The sequence below is a fragment of the Myotis myotis genome, unplaced genomic scaffold, assembly GCF_014108235.1.
Source record: "Myotis myotis isolate mMyoMyo1 unplaced genomic scaffold, mMyoMyo1.p scaffold_m19_p_1, whole genome shotgun sequence".
NCBI lineage: Eukaryota > Metazoa > Chordata > Mammalia > Chiroptera > Vespertilionidae > Myotis > Myotis myotis.
This window is the reverse complement of record NW_023416313.1, coordinates 163,396,071-163,409,019: the sequence shown is the minus strand read 5'-3', so window position 1 is coordinate 163,409,019 and position 12,949 is coordinate 163,396,071. Positions and strand designations below refer to the sequence as shown.

The following is a 12,949-nucleotide window of genomic DNA, read 5'->3' as shown; positions in this document are numbered from 1 at the left end:
AATTATTAGCCCCCAGTCCTCACACACAATGCAGCAGGCAGGTGGGTGTAGCACCCAAGCTGCAGACTGGACTCAGCCCCGAGAAGCCCCTCTGCCTCCCTGGCCTTGAGACCATAATTTGAAAACATCTCTTCCCACCATCGGAGTAAAGACAAGAATCCAGGCATACTTGTGTTTGGAGAGCCAGCTGCCTTACTGGGAAGAGGAAGGGTGACCCTTGGTAAATTAACTAATATCTCTAAGCCACTCAAAGTGTGGTCTCAGGACCAGCAGCACCAGCGCTCCCTGGGAACCTGCCTGAAAATGCACATTCTCAGCCCCCACCCCAGACCTACTGAATCAAGAACTCGTGGGCAAGCCCAGAAATCGGTTTTAACGGGTGATTCGGTGGGCACTGAGGCTTGAAAAGCTTACACTCACGACCTGTAAAGGGGGATAAAAGTAACAGCTCCGTAGGGCTCTTGGCAGGAGTAAGTGAGACCATGTGTGTCAAGTGCTGAGAAAAACTGAACCTCACAAGGTGATGCTCTGTAAGTGGTAGTGTATTCCTGCCAGTGAGATAACCGGGTACTTGTCTAAAATGCTGTAGGTTCACAACATGCAACGAAAATGGCACAGATTGAGGTAAGAGACTCAAGCAGCATTTCTTCCAGCAAGAGAAGGAAACTCTCAAAAACACAGTCATCAAGATGGGCTGGTCCTTCAGAACCTTCCCAGGCTGTTGGCCAGAATATAGGCCACTTCCAGGGTCACTGGACACCAACCCCTCTGGTCTCAAGGAAACAGGATCCTGTGATCTCCTCCATCTCACTCAATGACAAGGGCAACGATTCCTCTGATTACTGATCACAGCTCCTGCTACGGTTCAAGTAGCTGTAATATCAGCAGTTTAAATATTATTTCTTGGTTTGCTGCAAAAAGCTGCTAAGGACTCTCAGCACTGGTCTCTTGAGTCCTCTCAGGCGGCACAGGAGCTCCGGGGGGGGGGGGGGGGGGAAGGGGAGGGGAGGGGTTACCGTGGAGCTGTGCCATCTGTGCTGCATCACCACTTCTGGGGTCTGTGAGAGACAAGGACCTCCCAGAAGGTGTCACTGGCACCTTCTCCACAGTCTGCTCCACAGTTTGTCATTCTGTGAGACTCATGGCCAACCACCATGACCAAACTCATCACAACCTTCACACCGACACATGGCTTCTTCGAACCACCTCAGGACACGCCCCAGGACACTGTCACCACCCCCACCCTGGACACGTCATGGTTTGGGGGGTTTTTACGCAGAAACACACTTCAAAGATGAAGTCTTTCCTGGGCCGACTCAGACGAGGCCCTTGCCTGTGTCGCTCTGCTTTATGTTCTCCAACTATTTACCCAGCGTCCCCAACAAACTTGTGGAAATCACAATAATTACTGACTTCCTCCATGATGTTTTAGGAAACTGAGCGCGAATGTCACCATTGCCAGACAGCATCCAGACCCCTAGCTCATGGAAAAGGGAGAGGGAAGGAACTTCCAGGGTAGAAGTTATATTGCGTTGGTCACTTGGACCAAAAACACCCAGCCGCCACAGGGCAAAACCCAAACCTCTCTCCAGCTCCTGGTCAACTAACTGCTGGCATTCTATCCTTAAAGTCTGCTTAGAAATTCAAAATCTAAATCTTACTTTCAAAGGAAAGTTTAACCTGCAATACCGCCAACTCAGTCCCACACAGAAAGGTAGTTTTCTTGTAAGCGTGGAAAAGGCTGCTCTTTTGCATGAATTCCCATCAGAGCATGGACATGTTGACTTATGATTACAGCTTAGAGCTGGATCAAGTTATCATTAACAGAATCTCGGATAAGACGTTTTTAAAACCATAAAAAGACTGCTGAGAAATAAAACTAGAAGAGGATTTCTTAGTACTTTTTCTTGTCAGATGAATATAAAGACACTCAAGGCAGTGCTTGATCTTGGCAGAAGTAGGCCAGGGAACACAGAAGTCATTTAAACGTACCTTCCCATAGTCCAGCTGGATTCCGAGAGCAATAATGAGATATTTGTAGGAGATCTGCAACACAAAGCAATGCCATTTAGACCAGGACCCAAACAGTGGCAGTCCCAGGACTGACTCAGGCCCCAGGTGAGTGGGGCCATCACAGCATTTCCATTTTTTTTATGTGAATGACTTGGGGCTATGGGTGGTAGGGCAGGGTGTGTGTGTGTTGAGGGGGGAGGGTGGGGACCTGTACAGGCTCCAGTCTGCCATCACGCCCATCATTCTCACACCTTATTGCTTCACAAACATTGCATAACCTGCCTGGCTTCTGAGAGCTGAGCCTCCTATATTTTCACACAGTGGAGAATGACAGCAAAGAGGCCACAACTTTCTGTGCAGGGCCTGTGTTAACACTTTTTCATGTTGGGGAATGACTTTCTAATCTTAAAAATAATCCATTTTCTCTTAATAGGGTTAAGTGTGAATCCCTAGCAAATCTGGCCTGTCATATGGATGGATTGTTATCATAACTGAGAAACTGCTCTTTTGAAGGCCATTGAAAAGGAAGTGATACAGTGTATCTCATATTATTTAATGATCTGTTTGGAACTTAAAAGTCCCCTCCTTAAATATGGGTATTGTGATTATTCATGCTGGGAGCAAAAGTCTCCCTACTTATTATGATAGAAATGTGGGTTGCAAATGGGGAGGAAGAAAAGTTGAAGCAAAAAAAAAAAAAAAAAAAAGTCAGCAAGAAGAATGTAAAGTAAAAGGACTTCCTAGGAAGCTGAAGGTGAGATTGCAATGAAAGTCAGGGGCCCAGAAAGGACATCAGGTGATGAGGGTCTCTCTCCTTTACTAATTAGAGAAGCGCAGCACACGGCCGTGCAGATCACAGTTTAAGAGAGGGGATTCCAAGATGCAGGAGGCTTGACTCACGCTGGGGAGCAACAGGAGCAAGTCACTGAAGAGGTCCTGCCCTGGGACCCAGATCAGCTCCGTGGTCACGACCACAGTGAGGCCTTCCTATGACTCCATCTTAACCCAGTGCCCATGATGCTTTATAGCACCTGTCGAGCTATATAACAGTAATATCCTCCCCACCACATCAAACACTCCTAGAGGATAAAGGTTGTGTCTTACTCTTTATATTCCTAGAACCTAGCATAGTCACCAAGTTAAAGTGAGGAACTCAGTAACGTTTGTTGGATGAATGAATGGATGGGTGGTTGGTTCCAGCTGCATGTGAAAATACAATTTACCAAAGTGGATAATAATATATACATCACCATCCCTGTGATTTGCCTATCCATAGACAGCGGGTACCCTGAAATTCCTTGTTCTGTAGGAAAGTGTATTGGGCCCATTAAATGGCTGGGGGAACTGTGTTGAATCTTCAGGGTATATGAGGTCAGAGGTAGCATGAGGTCCAGGGGAGATGATCTACAGGTAAAACATACGCCCCTTGTCAGCAAGAAAAGCCTTTGGTTTGTGTGTGCCCTGATGTTTCTATTAGAGCACAATATCGATCATTTTTTAGGAGTAATAATAACAGATAAGCTTAAAATTATAAAAAATCAGTAAGGGAGAATAAACCCTAACATACCAAAGAATAAAAAGAAAGCCTCAAGTGTTTGGATAAGTTCAAGTTTCCAGGCCAGGTGACCTAAACCCTAAGGAATTGCAAAAACTCGTAGACAAGACTTTTGAGCAACTACAGAGAACAGTACAGACCTCTCCTGAAGGCTAAATATGGGTAAATGTTCTCATTTTACCCAGGGGGTGGGAAGGTAACTAACAACTTAGCAAACAGGATGTTCATCCAGGTCAACATTCCAGGCTCATCGACTGTAGTTTGGAAAAAGAAGAGCATTGGCCTGGATTCATTTTGCAACCCTGCTTTCACCAGTAACTATACTGGCACATAGTGGATACTCAATAAATATCTCCTTTTCCTTTTTTTCATGTATTCTCTTAAAAATAATAACAGCAACATTTCTTGAACATCCACTTTACGCAACTGACAAAGTATCTCCCATGAGATGCTATACGCAGATTTCAGATATGACTATGGAATACTTTTGCCTTAAAAATCCTGGAATGAAGTCTCACCATCTTGCACCAACTTCTTCCTCAGCCCTAAAACAAGACACTGCAAGTTCCCTAAGGTCTACATCTGAGAGGTCTACCCAGGGCTTAGAAGTGAGAACACCTACCAATGCCTTCCATTCTCCGAGATGAGACAAGATTAAGATCCTTAAATGAGCACAAACTCAACCATAAAGGGCTCTGAGTGTTTCCTATAATGTAAAGGGGTGTGATCAAGGGGGCAGACACTGCTCTACCAGAGGGCTGATGTGGGTTATAAGACACAGCTCTCCTGGCCCCATGAGCCGGCAGCAGATGGCAGGGAAATGAGCCTCAACGCTCAGTCTTGAGAACTGAGAACAACCTTGTGTTTCATTCAGTCCGCCCTCCTGGAGATGCAGGGGAAATAAGGAAGTTCATCAACAGGGGGGAAATAACATAAGAATTTTAACTTAAATAAATGTATATTGTATTAAATAAGATATTAAATATTATTTGTTTATTTTAGGATGGGAGACGCCTGACTTGTGGATCATATGGGGAAAAAAAAGACCCATAGGTTTGAACTGACCCCAAGCCCAGCATGAATCAGCCCATGGCAACTGTCGCTACAAAGGCAAATGCTAAATCAGGCAGCATCTGACTGTGGGAGGGAGTGGGGCCACGCTATTCTGGGCTGTTTTGCAGAGTGGCTTCCTCTTCCGGGAGCCTTTTCATGGAGGGGACAAGTCCGATGATGTCTAAAGTAGAAGAAAGAGGGTCATAAGGGGACTGAAGGCCATGGAAGATGATGAAAAGTGGGGACAAGGGGACAAATCCATCTGAACAGAATACTGACATAGACTATAAGAACCATCTTTGAATAGTTGAAGGGTTTCTCCTCACAAGAGAGAGAAGACATTCTCTCCCACACTACAGAAAGAACAAGGAATAAGGAAGGTATTAAATCCCATAGCACCCTGGGGGCCCAAGAACCATGGGAGCCTGGAGCAGGCAAGGTCAGCATGATGGCTGCACTGCCTGCCATGGTCCTGGGCTCAGCAGCAGATGAGGGGACATGACATTGCAGATGGCTTCTGAGCCTGTGGTCTCACCATCTGCTCTCATCACCATAATAAAATGCAGGGACAGCACTTTCTGAAAAGCTTTGACCCCTGGGTGGTGGGGGGTGGAAGGAGACTTGTAAATGATGCTGATCAATTTTGAGCCTCATGCTCCAGCAGCTGCAATTCTCCTGAGCCCTGGTACAAAGCTCAGTCACACGGGTATTTACTACACTGGCAGAGCACCCCCTAGTGTGACTGGGATGATATTTTCCAACATCTCCTTCCTCTGGGAGGCCAGCTGTCAGGGAGAGAAGCTGGCTGCTCCAAAGGGAAAAGGAGGAAGGTGCCTGCTATTTTAACACGTAGCAGTATTTGTTCAGTAAACATTCAGGTGCGAGACACTGTGCCAAGCAATATGGCAAAAAGTGGGTGTCCACAAATACTTGTCTTAGTTGTTTATTAATTCAACATCCTCAGTCCTTCCATCTGTCCCATCCTCCATTCACCACACACTCTACCCTCTCAAGCAGTATTTACCACACACACACATGCACACACACTTATATATACCACTGTCCCACCAGGAAGCTGACCAGTTTGATAATAGCTGTGCATGTCATACAAGCCTTCAGATGAACAAAACCCAAGGGATCCCAGCGGTTACCTCCTTGCCGGTATCTGTGCGGATGCAGTTCTTGTCTGGGTTCAGCTCAGCCACTCTGTCTTTGATCCACTCCACACCAGATGGAATCACACTCGCTGTGGGGCGGCCAGATGAGGACAGCTGTTTGGCACCAGCACCCACCAGTGTCCAGATTGGCTGGTAGAAATGTCTCTGAGAAACAAAGTTTTGGAGATTCATTTCCATTTGAGGCTGACCAAAGTGTCATAGCTAGAGGCGCCCGAGCTAATACTCCCTCCTGACTCTTGGAGCATCACACAGAAAGTCTCCGGGTTGTCCTCCCCACCACCCCTCCCACTGGTGTCTCCTATTATGTTAAACTCTGAAGAGTCGTCACCTATAAGAATTCTGCCAAGATCATTAATAAAAATAAAAAAAATAAAAAACCATAAACTACCCTGGCTGATGTGGCTCAGTTGGTTGGAACATCATCCGTACACCAAAAGGTTGTGGGTTCAATTCCCAGTCAGGGTACCTAGGTTGTGGGTTCAACCCCGTTGGAGCATGTATGGGAGGCAACTGATTGATGTTTCTCTCACACATCTCTCTCTCTCTTTCTCTCCCCCACCCCACTTTCTGTCTCTCTAAAAAAAAAAAAAATTAATAAAAACATATCCTCAGGTGAGGATTTTTTAAAAAGCCATAACCTATCATTAGTGACCACTGTATTATTTATTGCTGACAGATGACAGTTGATTTGTGTTTAACATGTACATGTTACATATACATGTATAATGTAGACATTATGGATACATTTACTATGTGCACAGATATAAAGAAAAATTAAGTCCAGTAGCATAATATGGTCCCTCAGATGTTTGTGGGGACTGCGGTAAGTCTGCAGCTTACAGCGACTCTGGGGATCCTCAAACTCTATTAACTTCCAACTGTGTTTGCCAAGCCCGCGGAAGGCGCAGACATTGCCTGTCAACCCTATTAGTGCCTCCTCCTTTCTCAGAGGATTTACACCCAAAGCCAGGAGACACCAAATGCTACCGCATAATGCCACGTATACCCAAACACCTTCTCAACATCGCCCAAACACCTCAGACTGGCTGGAGAGAATTGTCAGCAGCCACAGAGAGGTGACAAGAACTGAGGAAGGGCCTTGCAATCTCCCTACAGCCAATAACGGCTGCGATCCCGAGGACAAGGGGCAGAGGACTCCAGCTGCAAGAGCTGAACAGTTCCAAGTCCATCTTGAGCAGATAGAGGAATAAGAACAAGCTCGGATGTTTTATTGACTACAAACAACCATCAGCTCCAGCAATCACTAAACCAGATACAGGAGGGAAAGTGCCAACCACCTGAGCCACTGGCGGCTCCTTCGAGAGACTCCTGTCCTGCACGTCCTCACAGACATGATTCTGGCCTCCTGAACTGTGTCTAGCGCTTCCGTGTCATTACAAAGAGTAGCCCCTGTGCAAGGGTTAGCTACAATAGGCCACCTGACACGGCTCTCAGGCCATTCTCATTTATAATGCTGTCCTGAATGAGTCACTTTAAAAAGGAGAGTAACAGAGAGCACCTCCCAGTCTCCCCTCCCATCACAGCACACCAGGCTGAGAATGCAGGGAGCCTGGGCAGCCTCCCGGGTACTGCGGAGAGGACTTGGAAAGCAGGGTGCCTTTCTCACCCTCCCCTCCCCACCAAACAGGCACCAGATCCATTCTGCTCCCCGCCCCCAAGGACACAGTTCCCAACTGGTACATGCCTGGTTCCTTAGGAAACCTTAGACAAAACACCAGAAATCTCAAAGACTTATCTGTAGCTTTTGGACAATTTTTAAATGTTTTTTCATGAAATAGTGCCTTACACATAAACACTTCCCAACTTCCGTCCTGGTAACACTTCCCAACTTCCCTCCCGGTGTTTACTACCTTTTTCTGACTTATAATCTATTTCTAATTCCTTGCACTTAAATTTCTGAAACCCACTGACACCTTCCCAGAGGCCTCCCTGGGCTATCACTCATCACCTCTCTCCAGACTGGACCACAGACAGGAAAGAGCAATGACCACTGACTTTCCTCTGGACATGATGTTGGAGAGAGAGGGCTTCCAGGGTTGAGATATACTAAAGTCCTGACCCGGGTCCCTAGAAAGTGACCTTATTTGGAAATAGGGTCTTTGCAGATATAATCAAGTTAATACTTATGAGAGAATAAGTATCTATTGTTTTAAGACACTCAATCTGTGGTAATGTGTTAGCACAAGAAACTCATACAGAAGAGAACATAAAAAGCCAAGGGATCTCTTCTCTCTCTCCCTCCCTCCCTCCACCCTCTCCCATCTTTTTGGACTGCCTGATTGTTGTGCCCAGAGGAGAAGCACTAACCCAGGGACATGACATCCCGCGCCTGACAGTCATCCCCACCCCCTATCGCACACACGCACATGCGTGCGCACACACACACACACACACACACACACACACACACGCACCCAGGAGGGGGAGACTTACCTCACTGGGCTCAACGATGGCCACATTCTCTGCACCCACTCTCTTCTTCATACGGGAGGCCATGGTGATCCCACCGCTGCCCCCACCCAGAACCAGCACCTCATGGTAGTTCTTGGCCGCCAGGCTGGTCCCTGTGTGCAGCTGAAGTGGGCTGGCCTGCTGGGCACCAAGTCTGAAGAAGCAGGTAAAGAGCCGGGCATGGGGGCTAGACACCACGGCCACCAGCGGGGTCATCTTCATACTGGATCTGGATAGAAAGGAATAGATGAGGCTATGAGTAAGGAAGGGACCAGTGTGCGACCAAAGCATTTTCCTTCCAGAGGAAGGTAGGCGGGCATCTGGCCAGCTCCAGCGGGTGCCCACCACCTCCCACACAGCTACCTCCCCAGCTGGCTGTGGTCCCAAAGTCTCCTGACAGCACAAGATTGTAACTAACAACTGGCTGAGTTCCCTTTTCTCCCCTTCCTCCTCCTGTCAGGACATCTAGGACTTTGTCCATCCAAAAACTCCAGGGCCTCCTGAGTGCATCCGGCAGTCCCCCGTTCTCCTCTCAGGCACACGCCTCAACGCTTTCTTTGGTTTTTCAGTCCATCAAAAATGGACAAGTCCACAGCTAGACAGACACCTGTACAAGTCCTTGCCATAGGGCCCCTAAGGCCTGCTGAAGCAGAAGTAGTCCAGCAAGAAACCCACCTTCTGCAACTCGGTGTTCACACCAGGGAAATCAGGGACTCGGCCGCACTCAGAGAGCCTTCTGGGTCTGCCTCCCAGAGACACACAATTCAATCAAAACATGGGCAACAGACACGCAGGCAAAGGCCCTCCACACCTTTGGCAATTTCAACCAGTTGATAAGGGAGCCATAAAAAAGATCCCTGCCTGGTATCATAAAGTTATGTTTTATGTAAAGAATCTGCATATGCTACTGACCAGTCAGTCTTTTATTGTATGCAATCAGTAAGCAATCTCCCCTTCATAGTTCCTCCGAGAGATGGGCGTTTCTGCTCTGAGCATTTAGTGCTTTGGCAGTGAGGAAATGAAGGCTTCTCAGACATGGGCCTTGGCTTCCCCCACCCACAGAACTGGCCTGATGTCTTGGACACCACCTACTTGTATAACTGCAATGCTGCTCTGGGTATTACTGTGCCCCAATTCCGCCATCAAGTTCAGTCCTTTGGGTTCAACACTGCCCCAGGAACCCTTTACTCAAATGCAAGGACCCAGCGGGGGGTAACCCTTCTAGCTGCTTAGATCACTAACTTCTTAATGGGACCAATTTCATTATATTGTTTTTTCCCAAAAAACTGAAGAAGGGGACAGCTACATGAGGGGATTAGAAAATGCTGAGAGGGAAAAGGGGCTCTGAAAGGAAGGGGAAAGGCCCTGGCGGAGGGAGAAATGACAGGAAGTGGAAAGGAGGTTGAGTGCTGCCTTTAATTAGGATGAACTTTATTCGGAGGTTTTGGCACTCTGACAACTTCTTCAACAGTTCAGAACTGAAGTGACACAGCGATTTGGGACCCACAGGAAGTGAGGCAGGTTCATACATTGTTGCTGCAAGTTTGAAATCTGTAAGACCCTTCTAGAAAACAACATTTATCATCCTTTGACCCAGTATGTCCATTTCTGGGACTCCAGTCTAAGGAAGTAGCCTCTAATACGAAAGAAGACAAACCTTTACAAAGATGCAGCTCAATGTTCGTTCACAATATAGGGTCAACCCTCAGTTAACTGGTTTGTGGATTGATCTGATTACATCCAGGTCACAGAAAAAACTTCGCACTGGCCAGGGAAAGCGCAGGTCCCAGACCGTTTCTACCAAGGTTAACTTATGACCACTTCCATTTAACATAGGGGGTTGGGGGAGCTAGGGATAGCAGTCTGAATGTCAAAACTTTGGGGAAAGGTTAAGTAAAATACGGTTGCACAAGATGATTATATGAAGACTATATAAGTCCTTCCAAATTATGTTTACAAAGAGCATATAAAATGCTTATGTTATGATCAGTACTGTATACAAACTGGAAATACAATATGAACAATAGGAGCTCAACTATGTAAGAAAAAATGCACTAAAAAAAGCAAAATGTTGCCCTAACTGGTTTGACTCAGTGGAGAGAGCTGCAGACTGAAGGGTTCCAGGTTCGATTCCAGTCAAGGGCATGTACCTTGGTTGCAGGCACATCCCCAGTAGAGGGTGTGCAGGAGGCAGCTGATCGATGTTTCTCTCTCATCGATGTTTCTAACTCTATCTCTCTGCCTTCCTCTCTGTAAAAATATTATTAAAACATATATTTTTTTAAAAAATGTTTTTAAAAAAGCAAAATGTTAACACTGGGTGAGCGGTTTTCTCTGGGTTTTAGGATAATGGGTGATTTTCATTCTTCTGCTTTTTGTATTTTATGAAATTTCTACTATATACATATGTTAATGTTGTAATGATAAGCATTTTTTCCTTTTTTATTAGATTTATTGGGGTGACACTGGTTAATAAGATTATATAAATCTCATGTGTAATTTCTATGATACATCATCTGTATTTTGCACTGTGTGCCAAACACTCAAAATCAGATCTTCTTTTGTCACCATATATTTGGCCCCTTTACCCTTTACTAACCCCCCAACCTCCCTTTCCTCTGGTAACCACCATACAGTTGTCTGTGTCTATGAATTTCAGTTTTATATCCCACATATGAGTGAAATCATATGTTCTTAGCTTTTTCTGGCTGACTTATTTCTCTTAGCATGATATTCTCAAAATAAACTATTTTTATGATAATAACATAAGCCCTTAACTTGTGAGTTGGATACCATTATCATCCTCATTTTACAGATGACAAAACTGAGGCAGGGAGCAACTAAATGACTCCCTCAAGGTCATACAACCCATAAATGGTAGACAATGATTTGAACCCAAGCATTCTGGTGCCAGTCCCTTTCTTAAATCACTACACTTTACTATGTCTGTAATCTTTATCAACAATGATAAAACAGTGCTAATGTGACAATGTTAAATGGAAAAATATATGTGTGTGAGATATATATATATATATATATATACACATACACACACACACACACACACACACACACACACACATACTAGAGGCCCAGTGCACAAAAATTTGTGCACTCGGGGGGTCCCTCAGCCCAGCCTGTGCCCTCTCGCAGTCTGGGACCCCTCAGGGGATGTCCACCGGCTGGCTTAGGCCCACTTCCCGGGGGATTGGGCCTAAGATGGCAGTCAGACATCCCTCTGGGAGCCCAGGAGCCCTTGGGGGATGTCCACTTGCCAGCAGGGAGCAGGCCTAAACTGTAGTCGGACATCCTTAGCGCTGCTGAGGAGGTGGGAGAGGCTCCCGCCACCACCGCTGTGCTGGCAGCTGTCAGCCTGGCTTGTGGCTGAGCAGAGCTCTCCCTGTGGGAGCGCACTGACCACCAGAGGGCAGCTCCTGCATTGAGCGTCTGCCCCCTGGTGGTCAGTGTGTGTCATAGTGACCAGTCATTCCTAGTCATTCTGCTGTTATGGTCAATTTGCATATTACCCTTTTATTATATAGGAAAGAGGCTTGGTGCACGGGTGGGGGCCAGCTGGTTTGCCCTGAAGGGTGTCCCGGATCAGGGTGGCGGTCCCGCTGGGGTGCCTGCCCAGCCTGGGTGAGGGGCTAAGGGCCATTTTCAGGCTGGCCATGCCCCCAGGCAACCCAAGCTCCCAGCCTCTCTCTTTTTTTTTTTTCAGCACTTCCTTGAGCGGAGGCCAGGGCGGGCTGGAAGCAGTATCTGGGATTTATTTATCTTCTATAATTGAAACTTTGTAGCCTTGAGTGGAGCCCAGGTCCGGCCAGGGCAGGTGGGAAGCTTAGCTTCCTCCATCGCCAGGGGCAACCCAAGCCTCCTGCTCGCTCCAGCTCAGTGGCCACCGCCACCTTAGTTGAGTTAATTTGCATACTCGCTCCTGATTGGCTGGTGGGCATGGCTTGTGGGTGTAGCGGAGTGGCAGAGTGATGGTTAATTTGCATCTTTCTCTTTTATTAGTGTAGATATATATATATACTGAGTGGCCAGATTATTATGACCACCTGATGTTTGTAGGCTAATTAGCTATGATTTCGCACTGAAGTTGCTAGAGGGCCAGATCATTATAAATGTCTGAATAGCACAACATACCTAAGTATCATTGCTGATCAAGTTCATCCTATCATGTTGATGGCGTATCCCAATGGAGATGGCTTCTTCCAACAAGACAATGCGCCATGCCATGGTGCTCATATTGTGCAGGAGCGGTTTCAAGAACATGAGGGAGACTTTACCTTGCTTAGGTGGCCCCAGATCTCAATCCAATTGAAATTTGTGGGACAAAGTTAAAAGAGCCATCAGGCAGCTGGTTCCACAACCATCAAATCTCATAGAACTGGACAGTGCTATTCATCAGGCATGGTGTCAGATTCCTCGCATCACCTTTCAACATCTCATGGAGTCAATGCCAAGAAGAATTGCCGCAGTATTGAAGGCAAAAGGTGGCCCAACCTGGCCGGGCATAATAATCTGGCCACTCAGTGCATGTGTGTGTGTGTGTGTGTGTGTGTGTGTGTGTGTGTGTATAATATATATATATTTACATATAATACACACACACACACACACACACACACACACATACTAGAGGCCCAATGCACAAAATTCGTGCATGGGGGGG

The 12,949-nt window shown here is 46.5% G+C and overlaps 1 protein-coding gene across 2 annotated transcripts in view; it reads right to left on the bottom strand.

Moving 5' to 3' along the window:
- Positions 1-12,949, bottom strand: part of SQOR (sulfide quinone oxidoreductase) — a 46,354-nt gene that overhangs the window by 19,087 nt on the left and 14,318 nt on the right. For both annotated transcript variants that reach the window (XM_036300444.1, XM_036300434.1), the window contains exons 2-4: positions 8,254-8,500; positions 5,773-5,943; positions 1,993-2,046 (exon numbers count right to left, since the gene is read on the bottom strand). In XM_036300444.1, the coding sequence (XP_036156337.1) occupies positions 1,993-2,046; positions 5,773-5,943; positions 8,254-8,493 (465 nt within the window). In that variant the 5' untranslated portion in view covers positions 8,494-8,500. The remainder of the gene's footprint in view (positions 1-1,992; positions 2,047-5,772; positions 5,944-8,253; positions 8,501-12,949) is intronic.